The sequence below is a fragment of the Phalaenopsis equestris genome, unplaced genomic scaffold, assembly GCF_001263595.1.
Source record: "Phalaenopsis equestris unplaced genomic scaffold, ASM126359v1 Scaffold000107, whole genome shotgun sequence".
In the NCBI taxonomy this organism is placed as follows: Eukaryota; Viridiplantae; Streptophyta; class Magnoliopsida; order Asparagales; family Orchidaceae; genus Phalaenopsis; species Phalaenopsis equestris.
In genome coordinates, this window is record NW_018164549.1 from 2,621,550 (window position 1) to 2,634,020 (window position 12,471).

At 33.5% G+C, this 12,471-nt stretch overlaps 1 protein-coding gene across 4 annotated transcripts in view; it reads right to left on the reverse strand.

Annotated features, from left to right (window-relative positions):
• The window catches only part of LOC110020652 (dehydrodolichyl diphosphate synthase complex subunit NUS1), a 22,108-nt gene extending 10,231 nt beyond the window's left edge, over window positions 1-11,877 (reverse strand). Inside the window, exons 1-6 of one of the 4 annotated variants that reach the window (XM_020718825.1) lie at window positions 11,820-11,877; window positions 10,559-10,616; window positions 8,937-9,225; window positions 8,781-8,827; window positions 2,038-2,224; window positions 1,812-1,908 (exon numbers count right to left, since the gene is read on the reverse strand). In XM_020718825.1, coding sequence (XP_020574484.1) covers window positions 1,812-1,908; window positions 2,038-2,224; window positions 8,781-8,827; window positions 8,937-9,225; window positions 10,559-10,588 — 650 coding nt within the window. In that variant the 5' untranslated portion in view covers window positions 10,589-10,616; window positions 11,820-11,877. Of the gene's footprint in view, window positions 1-1,807; window positions 1,909-2,037; window positions 2,225-8,780; window positions 8,828-8,914; window positions 9,232-10,558; window positions 10,617-11,819 lie in introns of those variants that run through there. The other 3 variants (XM_020718824.1, XM_020718828.1, XM_020718826.1) reach the window with 3 other exon arrangements.
• Between the last annotated feature and the right edge of the window lie 594 nt (window positions 11,878-12,471).

Here is a 12,471-nt window from a genome sequence, read left to right on the forward strand (position 1 = left end):
TGCCCGAAATAGTGCGGCAAATTGCATAATTTATGAAATATTTTATTTTGAACAAGAGACCTCTCATTGGTGGATGGAGAAGATTTATAAACATTTATCTTATGTTTCTATTAATTTTTTTCCTCCTTATTCATTGCTATGATGTGGATTTAGGTTCAGGCTTTAGCATCCAATGTTTACATTTGCATAAAAAGATGAGGGGTTGGTTAGGTAACAGGAGAAAAGTTATTTTTTATAAGAGAGTGATGGTGTCCTTATGAAGAAAGAAGAGTTGGTTAGGTAAAACGGGAGCGGAGAAGGGACGTTAGAGTAGAGAGAGGGAGAGAGAGATGTGGCACTGAAGTACTTGTAAGTCATATATATATTTAGAGAGATGGCAAGATAGAGGATTGAAGAGACTCTTATATGGTTGGTTGAGATAGAAATGGGTAACGTGAGGAGGGAGAAGGAAATGGTTAAGAGAGGAACATGACATAGAGATAGAATAATAAGGGGAAGGCAAAGGCGATTTTAATGGGGTTTATAGTAGAATAAATAGAATACACAATAACGAGAGAAAATATGACATACAAGGGGCCTACGAGAGAATTGTTCATATTTCAAGTGAAGGAGAGAGAATGGAGGCAGCGAATAATGAAGAGAGAGACAAGGATGGATAAGTGGCTTAAATAAATAGCCAAAAAAAGGAGATTGGGATATTAGAATAGTTATGTACGAAGGCTAGGCTATGGGTTTGGGAAGAAAAAAGGCAGGGTTAACAATGAGCCAAAATGGGACATGAGAAGAGAAAACATTGATTATAGTGGATGATGGGATATGAATGATAAAGAAATAAGCACAATGAAAACTTTATAGATGCTTAGATGTCAATCTTTATCAAAGTGTAGAGTATCAGCTTTTCTTATTGTTGAAGATGAATTTTGGGATGAAGTTGAGCTTTGATACAAATAAATGTTGAGGCATGGTGGAAATAGTTGAGGAAGGAGGAGAGAGGTGGAGGGAAGAATAAGAAATTTAACAAAACCAACAAAGAGAGAAAGATATGCAAAGCATCAAATATTTCTTCCAATAACCACAATCAAAATCAACTGCTACTCAGCTCATGTACCTTTATTTTTAATACAATATCCTATAGGATAAGACTAAATAATCAAACTTATCCTAACCTGCATAATTGATAATGTTATCCATGAAAATTAAAATAAAGTAAAATAAAGGGACTAAAAATGAACCAAGAAATTAGTATAATGATAACAACACTGAAATGACCGACATGACACATAATTCACATTTCTTCTGAATCAATCAATCAATTAAGAAACAAAAAAATTTGGTGTATTGACGAGAAGAGAAACAATGATACAATTAGCCAAAATTGTAAGAGTTCTATAAATAAGATTAATATGAATGAAGCATTGTAAGTGTATAAATGCTAATCATGAGACCATAAAAGCTCATGGTTCATAACATGTAAAGACGTTTCTATACCGCAAGCTTGACATCACTAGGAGACAATATTTCCAAAAAGGTGGAAAGAATACTTGGATAATACTTTATTAAGATTCTTCAAACACATAATCCAAAATGGTATTGGAAAGGTCTATAAAATTATACCAGGCTCAATTCAAAACTGTTAGAATTGTACATTAAGGAGTTATATTTATAAATATAAAGAAATAGAAACAAGAATTGACAACTCGCAAGAAGAGAAAAAAACAAAAATTGCAATGCAAAAAGGCCATATATATATGCTGCATTTTGTAAAAGTGAACAAGGAACAAGCTTTCTGCAACCATAATAAACTTACTCACACTATCTCAGTGTAGCGCAGTCTCCAAGCAGGGAATCCTAAATGGCATCTTACAGGTCCAAACACGAGAAGGAGATTTGGCTCCGGTCCACCACAACCTATCGAAAGAGGCAAATGAGTAAAAATATGTTTCAAAATGAAAAAGCTATTGAAATGCTACAAAATATCATAATACTATGACGAATAGAAATTTGCTAATTTGATGAGCATGAGCAAGGGAAGCTCACCGACAGCATTAAGAGCATCGAACATTTCAGTTTCTGTAATACTGGGATCCATTTTGTTGCTGCTTGCAAGTTGTTCCTCCAGATACTTGGTGCATAAAAAGCTAGCTGCTTTGGCAATTCCTTCGTTATCGTTGAAAGAAAGAAGTTCTATAACCATTCTATCTTTATGCAGCACTGAAGTTCCGCCCTTCACATAGACATCATACATGCTAAGCATACTAACTTATCATATAAAACAAAAATTTCAAAAAAATTATAACAAATCAACATTGTTATTGTTATAAATTATAGTGCTGCTCATTTTGGGGTTTGAGTTGTTTGATTTGAAAGTGAGGCACACTATCACCCATTATTATTGTTGACGTGCCTAACTTGCCAAATGCCATGAGGGTATAATCTAGCTTTTTTCATGAAAATCTTGAAAATTGTTGCCAAAGTTCTAGGAATGAGTACTTCCTACATATTTGTGCTTTGGCACTCAAACAATCAAGTAAAAGATTTAGGCCTGATTATATTACAAAAAGCTTCCACAGAAATTTGCCATCAAGACTTACACGTCACTTAAAAAAAAAGCATCCAACCAAAAAAAACAAGTTGAGAGAAAACAATAATTTTATTAAACAGTTGATTGATTTTTATAAGCCTCAAAGGTTAGATTTAACCCAAAACAGGCAATTTCTTAGAATTCCCAAACATTCGCATCATACTGAGAGTCTCAATTTTAAATGAATATAAAAAACTTGAGAAGAAAACTAAAACAACACCAAAACTTAGAATGACCATGAGCTCGTCTCAATGCTAACATCCTGGTTTTTTGACGAGTTAACATTCAAATTCCACCATCTCTATATAAGCTATTCTTATCAAATTCATAAAGAAAAAAAAAACTATTTTTACATACAAATGACAACATTAACACTATTAAGAACATTAAAACTAGTATTAAGAAAATTGATCTATTGTGCTTTAGAAGAATGCTACTTATAGTGACAAATGAAAGTGATGAGATACAATTTAGCCCAATTGTGGTAAAAAATAGCAAGGAATGACTAGTCACTAGCATCTGAAGTGTCACAACTTAACCCGACTGTGATGAAAGTTGGGCAAGTATTAAATAGTTATAAATATAATATTTGCTCTGTGATTAAAAATATGGGTGATTTGAATAAAGGAAAATAATAAGTGAATATAATGATCATAAGAAGAATAGATATTGGATGAAATGACGTAAGAGAAGGGTATAGGCAAAGATCAACAAAAGAAATGAGAAAATGATATTGATGGATGAAGTGATAAAATATAAAATTATTGAAGTTAATAAAATTGTTGATAAGAAGATTGTTATTAAGGGTTGTTTAGGGTAGCTGCAACTTATCCAGCTTATCCAGAGAAACAACTTATCCTGATAAGCTGTTGATCAGCAGCTGATCCGGATAAGCTTGCTAATCCGGATAAGCTAGCTAGCTGTTTGGTTTGTGCTTTGGAAAACAACTGATTTGCAGCTGTTTCTGGATAAATGACCATTTGTAAATGATCATTTTGTCCCCGATCTATGTAAGTTGGCTAGCTGTTTGGTTTGTGCGTTTGGAAAACAATTGATTTACAGTTGTTTTTGGAAAACAACTGTTTTGCAACACGATTGAGAAATAGACCAAGAAAAAAAGTGCAAGAGTGCAAGAAGGAAATAGTGAAGAAGAGCATGGCAAAACAAATGCAATATTTTTACTTCATAGTACTCTTGAGGTATAAATTCATTTTAATCACACATTTGAAGGCTAGAAAGTGTCATCCATATTCCCATCTATGGCAAAACAAACAAAAAATACTTATAGCTATCCTCTCTATATGTCAAAAATTAATTACTTTGCCCAAAAAAATTACTTCCATAGTAAATTTGTCAGGCAAATAAATTTTAAAAAATTTATGTGAATTTTCTTATCTATGTTTCGACAATGACATAAATTCCTTGTGTGATTCATATGTTCAATTCTAATTAAATAACCATAGCTTTAAACATCAAAGGGGCATTCTGCAAATTAACCCATGGGACAATTTCACTTCAGCTTGTTCAAAGTGATGTCAAACCCTAGGATGGAAGTGTACCAGTTGAACAATTTTTTCCTCTGTTAGGGGGTGAGAACAAAACAGATCGAAGTTGGGGGTCATTACGACATGAAAAATTAAGTTGTCATTACACCTTCGTATCAAATGCATAGGGCTGCTTCTGCTATTTTCGCCCAATTTAAACCAGCTTTCCTCGGTTATTCATCTCGAATGAGATTCATGTTTTCAAAGCACAACTTGCAAATCGAATTCCATGAAACGTTCATCGAATCAAAGTAAAGATCAGTCATTTATTAGTCAAAAGAGCATTTATTTTTTTGTAAAAATCTGACAAATAATAAAACACGCTGCCAAAACATTTACTTGAATATATACTTCATCGCCACTATCATGCAAATTCCAAAACGAGAAAAGTCGAGGCAAGCAAATGTAGCAATGACAAAAATATGGTGGAAATAGAATCCATAAATGTTTCAAGCAAAGCAGACAGGTGGAGAAGAGAAAATGAATCTATAAACCGAGGCAAGCAAATGCAGCAATGACAAAGGGAAGAAAGAAAGCTTTAAGAGAAAACGAGCAAAGCAGTCAGCAGGAGAAGAGAAACCTGGAAAGCTGAGAAGTAGAAAACCGAAGAGAGGAAGAACCTGGAGTTGCAGAACATAGCTTTTAGAGAAACTCAAAATGTTTGGAAGCCGCAAAAGCTAGGGTCCCCGGACGACAACTCCAAATCCCGGTAGTGGAGAGGAAGCCATGAAAAATTAGCGGCAGCCGAGCTCCGTAAAGCAGGAGGAAAACGAAATGGAAGGACACGGGAGCGGAGGCAAGCAAGGAGGGCAGCCGGGTAAAGTCACACGAACGAATGCGGACAGTGAAGGCAAGCAAGGAGGGCAGCCGGGTAGTTTATTTAATAATCGGAAATGGCAGATTTAAAAACGCAGGTGAGAAGCTGTTACCAAACGGCATGGCGGCGTTGTCAAAATGTCGATGCCCGCGAAAACAAGCTGCCCCAAACGAGTCTTAAGTTAAATACTTAGACAATCCAAATTCTTATTCATCTAGATATTATTTGCATTAGCTTAACATGTTTCAAGATTTTGTCCCTTTGTGAAACTTTCTAAGAGGTTGCCCATACTACAAATGCTCTAGCATGAGCACACTAATTTTGGAGTCCTTGTTGAAACTCTAATAGTGACAGCAAAAGGAATCTTTATTTTTAAGAGTTGTACTTCATTGTACTTGAGGAAACTTATAATCCACTTCATTCATGAAATTGGCTTCCTCCTCTATTGACCTCACACATGGGCCCAAATTAACCACTAGACAAATAAGCTTCTAGAGACAGGCAATAGAGATTTGAAGAGGTCACTCATTAATGGCCTTACAAATAAACCAAAATCATCATTGAGAAAGAGTTCTCCCATGGATGGGCCTAAATTATCCACAAGACAAAACAAGTTCTAGAGATAACCTCTGGAGTTTCAAAAAGTGGCTCCTTAATGGCCTACAGAATAAACTCCTATAAATGAGCATGTTTTGGAGCCAAACTTGGCATAACAAACTACTAGGGCCCAGTTCACGAACGAGACAGAAAATAGGGTTCCATTAATGAAGTAGTAAAGATAGTTGATTTATTAAGGGAAAATATATCTAGGGGAGAAAAGTTTCAAGGCATAAACTACATTAAACAAAGGATTATGAGCGCCTTCACAAGAAGACACATGATGAGATATCTAATGAGAAGGCCCTATTATACAAAAAGATTGTGAAGTAAGCTTGAATAGTATGCAAAAGAGGAAGCCACGATCAGATCTAGTGAGGAAAGAGATAGGTAGCAAAGGAGGTGAAGAAGGGGACAAAAAGAAAGAGATTGAAGATCCTTGTGCTGCATAGATGATATTTCAGTCTCAACAATCTAGACATGAAAAGGATCCATTCCCCATCCAAGAATATGACCAAGCTAAAAAGAATAATCATGTAGTTAAAGCAAACTATGGAGGTGCTAGCTCACAAATTTCAAGGGCTACAACATTTCAAAAAATATGCGCAGCTGGTAGTAAAGTATATGGAGGCATGAATTTCCGGCCCTTCTTGATTCCCGATTTTTGTGAAGCATAGAAAGAAGTTGGAATATCTCTAGAAGGGTGTCCTGTCATTAGAGAAAAGTTGATGGTGTAAGCTGAGAGGTATTAGATGAGAAGATGAATCTTAATAAGATGATAAATGAATGTTTCAACAAGTTGTATAAAACGATACTACATTGTTCGCAAGAAGAATATTCATTCAATGAAACAAAATTGTGGCCAAAATATCCGAAAAGCCTTCCTGGAAGTAAGGTGAAGGTCAAACAATTGGAGAGATCTTCACTGTGGTGACACTTACTTATGTGGTTCTAGAGGCATTGTTAATGTGAGCATCATGAGGTTGTGACAAGATTGCTAGATGACATCAAGCTCATGTTAGCGATACATAAAACATTTAAGAGAGCGTTCTCCCTTTGGGAGCATTTGAAGGGTCACCAAGAAGAGGGGAGAATGCCAACGTGGCATGGACCATTATTTTTCTTGAAGGAACATTCGGTGATGAAGAATGTATTTTCTTTTATTTTTATTCATTTTTGCTTTTGACATGCTAGCTCTTACTAATGTGTTTTGATTAGTAAAGGGAAAGAATGTAAATAGTTTTCCTTTCAAGTGAAAGATGTGGTCCTAATGATTAAAAATAGCTTTTTGAAGCAGGATAGACTAGAAGTAACATTGAGGGGTGTTGACTGAAGCAGAGATGAGAAATGTCCTTTTCAAATTTTCCACATTAAAAAAGGTCTCCACTTTTTTTTGTATTTAAGCACTCATGTGCATGCATTAAATAGAGGTTAAGATAATCAAAGTTGATTGTCACTTTACAAACTCCATTCTCTAAGCATAATGAGGTTAAAATAAGATGGTGTACGAGATTAGAAAAATTGTGTGCGTGATATTCATTAATTTGGATAGCAAATCTTGTTAAAAATTACACAAAAACCATGTTGAACAAATTGTAGAAGCATATGATAATTACAAAAGAACCTGATACGAATCAGAAACGATTTTCCACAGAAATTAAGACAAGCAAATATTTTATTTCATAAGAACAAAATAACACAATCCAAATACATAAAGACAAACACCTACAATTTAAGAGGTAGACAATTTCTCTCAAACCTAAACCTAATACTCAAAACCACAATATCATGCATACCCCAACCCGAAGCATAATAAGCCATATTTATATCCCATAATAGTAACTAATAAAAGACTAAACAACCCTTAGGCATCAACACAATAATACTTCCCTCCCAAAAAGACATATTATCTTCAAGATGGAAAAAATAAAACTATAATGACTCAAACCAAAAAGATAACTTCTATAAACAATAATCAAAATAGCTATGTGATATGACTAAATGATTCCTAGAACTTCTATGTGAATCTTTTTAGCCTAGACTTTCCAAATGTTCAATTTAGTGTTTGTTTGGGACAACCATCTGACTGCGTTGTGTTTCAGACAGTCACTATAGCTCTGTTTGGGAAATTGTATTCTTGTGTTTTCTAAAAATTTAGGTGACAACAAGCTATTTTCTTGCAACTCTATCTATGAAAGTATGATGGTTGTAACAAATTTGTTAAATATAACTTTCGGTAAAAAAAATATTTACAATACCCACCATCTATTTTTCAACCACAGTTTTATAACCATCTTTACAAAAATACTGCAATCGTCCCAAACGGCTCGTTTTCTTAGCTCACTAAAACTAAATAAATTTAACACTATAGTCAACTTTAACATTTCTTTCAATGGAAAATACTGAATCAAACTTTCGTGAGGGAGTTATAAACTTTTTCAAGTAAATATCCTTAATTTAAGATGATATTTAAAAATGATATTTACTTTAAAATGTCCAATACCATAATGAAAAACTTCCCTCCACCAACTTCCACCCAAAAAAATTTTAAAAATAAGGTAGGACCAAATTGATTTGTTTTTTTATGAATTGAGGAATTAAATTAAACAACTTTAAAAATCTGAGACTTAAACACATCTAATAAGTTTAGAGACCATTTTGATAATTTAATCTATGTTATATGAAACTAAGTTTTGTGCAATAAAAAGATAATGAAATAAATGCATGGAAAAATTAGAAATAATAGAATGAGGAATGCTTATATTAAGACATGGTCGTAGCAATGATGTAATTTCTATAAAGATTAAATAGTGGAAAATAGACTTAGAATAATTATATATAGTTCGAGATAAAAAATACACCTCTTAAGTCAGTAGATAAAATTATTGTAGAGGAATTAGTGCAAAAAAAGGGGTAGAATAAATATAATATGAATAAAATTAAAAATATTGCCAAAATATTTTTTATGAAGAGATATAGCACCTCATACGGCACCTAACATAAACAAATAGAAAATGAGGATTAAGAAGCTGACCATAAATTGCTAATATAAGTCTAATAATAAGGATGAAAATAATGAACCTTAATACAGCATTTAGAATTCTTAGTTAGAGTGATAAATCAAAAAAAAAATGACTAGTGGTTTATATGTTAATAAAAAAAAAAAAAAAAGGTTGCTTCTAAATATGAGTGTTGTCATATTACAAAGTAAAAGGCTCATAAAGAATGTACTACTACTTACACTTGTAAACTCGCTTAAATCTCCATCCAGAGATTTCTTTAGCACCCCTGTTCAATAAAATGATAAAGATTTTATTAGACAAACAAAAAAACATGTTCATAAAAAAAGATGCAAATTGTTGGTTAGTAGATTACCTTAAAGGATAACAGTGTTTACCTTCCATGTCGTATAGTATTACATAATTCAATCCAGTATCTGACAACCATCTCAACAACTTTTTGATCTTTTGAGTGTTTCTAGCTTCTTTACTATCTACCACAACTGCCAGGCACCTAAGCTTATCAAGCTGGAAATGCCGATAACTTTCTAGTAATCCAATTGAGATAATGTAAGATTCTATAACTTGCAGTAAATGAGAAACTAATTGATGGATACTCAAAAATAGATGGATCATCCACCAGAATAGCCCCAGCACCAATTTCAAAAACAATGGTGTTTCAAACCTCTGCATGTTCAAGAAGGCATATACATTAAAAGAAACATCTCAAAATAACTTTCAATATCAAAAGCATCTACATAAATAATAGTAAATTCTGAATCTAAAAAAGTATGAAAAAGTTACAAATACAAAAAAAGCATATCATGAGCTCTTTGGTTTCAACAAGATACTTAATGCTACAAAGTGATCATTTAAAATAGCATGTATTCATGACTAAGAACGAAGCTCGAAGATTAAATTTGTTTGAAATTTGTATTGTTTTGTAGCTTGTAATAAAATTAACAAGGACAGTAGGCAACCAAGCTCAATTCAGATCAAGCTAATATAATATTAGAGTAAAATATGTATATGTATAAATGTCTATGCAGATACAAGAATACAAGTACTTTGCATTTATGCATCAATAAAAGTAATAAATCGTGTATGGATGCATGCCTATGTAAGAATGAAAATGAAATTTAATTTCTTGTTTGTAAATTATTAAAAATAGATCATTTTAAAAGCTCAATAAAAATTTCCGTTCTAAGAAAAAAATTGTGACTGAATAGAGTCAACCACATCCTAGACTTAAATCAGATCAACCTTGAATCAAGCAGCTTAGAGCTTACTGCTAACCAAGGTTAGATGAGATCAATATCCATACTTGCATTCAGTTTAAGGTTATCAACATTCTCTTGACCTAGGTTTATTGGTTCCAAGAGAGTCAAGCTCAACTTTCATTGTTATCAAGGGTGCAGTAAAAAATTAAAAAATATATAACATCAAAAAAGAATAGTAACATCAAATGTTTTCTATCTTGTAGCATAACCAAACTTGCTCATTTGAATATATAACATAGAAATACTTGGAGAAAGAACATAGGCTTGGCCTCAATTATGTCTTCCCAGTTTTATCATCTTCCACAAATGATTTGGGGAATAAATTCATGAGACTCATTTCTTGTTATCCTAACAAAATTCAACTAAGTGCTCATTTGGTTGCTTATAAAGATAATATGTTTTAAAAAATAATGACTTTCTTTCAACTCATTTTGAGAGTAAAATCAAAATCATGATATTTGAGAGAAATATTAAGAGAATTTATGGAACATAAAGCCTATATTGGTTTCTAACTACAATCTAATAAAGATAAAACAAGCAAATTGTATCTTTTCTCAAAACATGTTTCCTATGTTCAAGCAACCAAATGGGGCATAACCAACCTCCCAAATTAAAATATATATAAGGAAAAAACAATAATATTTAAAAAAAGAGGCAAAAAGATACCCTGATTGCCCAAGCAATGGTATCTGACTAGATCCAAAAAAAGACTTCATAAATGAAAAAAAAAGAGTACATACTGAAATTAGTGTGGCTGCTGCTTTTGTCATTTTGACCACTCGTCTCAAAGCTGAATATCTGCATAGAATAAAGAGAAGTGTCAGCATATCACAAATCCCCAATTTATATGTCAAAAAAAACAAATGAATGAATTTACTATTATTTTTATGGAAAGGGGTAAGATGAGGAGAAGAAGAGAAAATAAAATGGTCTTTAGTGCTTCTCTCCCATGATTCCATTGAGAAATAATAATCAATTGGTTTTGATAAAGTATAACGTACGATTTCAAAAATATGAAAATAGCAATAGCATTAGCAAGCTTGCCAGACCCATAATCTTATGAGTTTGCACTATCATGCCAAGTATCTGGTAATAACGAGAGCATGGCTTCAATTATATGACTTCACAGAAAACTTACAAGCTTACTGGTTGTCAGCCATGAAACGGCCTGGGTCAAGAAGTTTAGTTTTAAAATGTTTAAGTGATGATAAATTATATGAGATAAAATAGAAACTATCAGCCAAATTAAACACAAAAAGATGAGATGAAAAACTAATTGTTCTAATTTTAAATCGAAGTTTTGCTCAAACTAAAAAATTAAGCTAAACAGGTAGGACCAATTTGGGCTTGACCCAATCTAAGTTGCTTCAACCCCTTTACCCAAAGGCAAGTGAGCCGATAATCCCCTCTAGAAGTGATCTGCGTCGACAATCCCATGACTAGCATTCTATCCCCAATGACTGTTTATGGTGAGAGCAACCATACTAAATACCTCAATAGTAACAAATGAGATCTCCCACACCTGGAGTCATCCAAAAACCAAGAAATACTTCCTTATTACTATTGCCAAAACACTCGCATTGTCACTCATTGTTAGTTTTGAAAGAATCCCCATGAGAGGATGGAGAGATTCATATTTTTTGGTGGATGTTTGGTTTGAAAAATAACTAATGTATGGTAAAATGTTAAGACATTAGGCGTTAAGTGATCCTGCAAAAGAACCCATGAATCAATTTATACCCTTTCCTGTCGGAACAAAATCCAATCGCCGCATTCCACTCCTCTTTTAGAGACTATTTAGCCGCAGTGTTTAACAAGCATTTAGGGAGGATTTAGGTTAAATTTATCGAAAAGGTTAGTATGGAAAAAAAATACATCCCATGTAATTTTAAATTCCAAAAGAGTTCACTTCGCCATCAATCTCGTGTGGACTAAATTTGTGTACTCGACGGCTTGTTAAAGGAAAGAAACGCGCGAAGGGGAAGAAAGGGGAAAGAATACCAGCGTCGTTGAGTCCTTCTCCCGCCAGCTCCCGTCGACACTTCTCGCTTCGCCTGCACCCTCGAGGGTTTCCAGTAGGAGAGGAAGGAGGTGAACAAAGGAGCTTTTGGACACCTTCGTCTCAGGAACCCTCCTCTCCTTCGGACACTGCCATCCCGTCGATCGATGGCCTCCAGCAAGCTCCAATCGGCGCTGTCGGCGGGAGGCTCGCGGAGATAAGGAAGGTGGTGGAGTTTATGTAAATTATAAAGTTTAAGGCGTTAGATGTGTAAATTAGGATCGCTTGAAGTTGTTTGAATAAATCCGCCATTTAATTAATACTATTTATATTTTAATTTTAACAAAAAAAATTCTTGCTGTTAATTAATTTTATAGATTATAAATAATTATTGGTGGAAATACAATTAAAATAAATTTATTTTTATTTAATATTTTAATTGATTATTAAATAATGGTTCATTAAAAGTACCCTCTTAGTTAAATTATAATTGATAGTAGCTCTTGAATCATAAATTATTTTCCGTCAACACACCCCGATAGTTAAAGCTGGGCGAGAGAAAGTATGTTGAATCCATACATCTCTTTTCAGTAGGGCTGTCAAAACGGCTTATTGTTCGCAAATAGCTCGTGCTCGGCTCGTTAATTTTTTTCG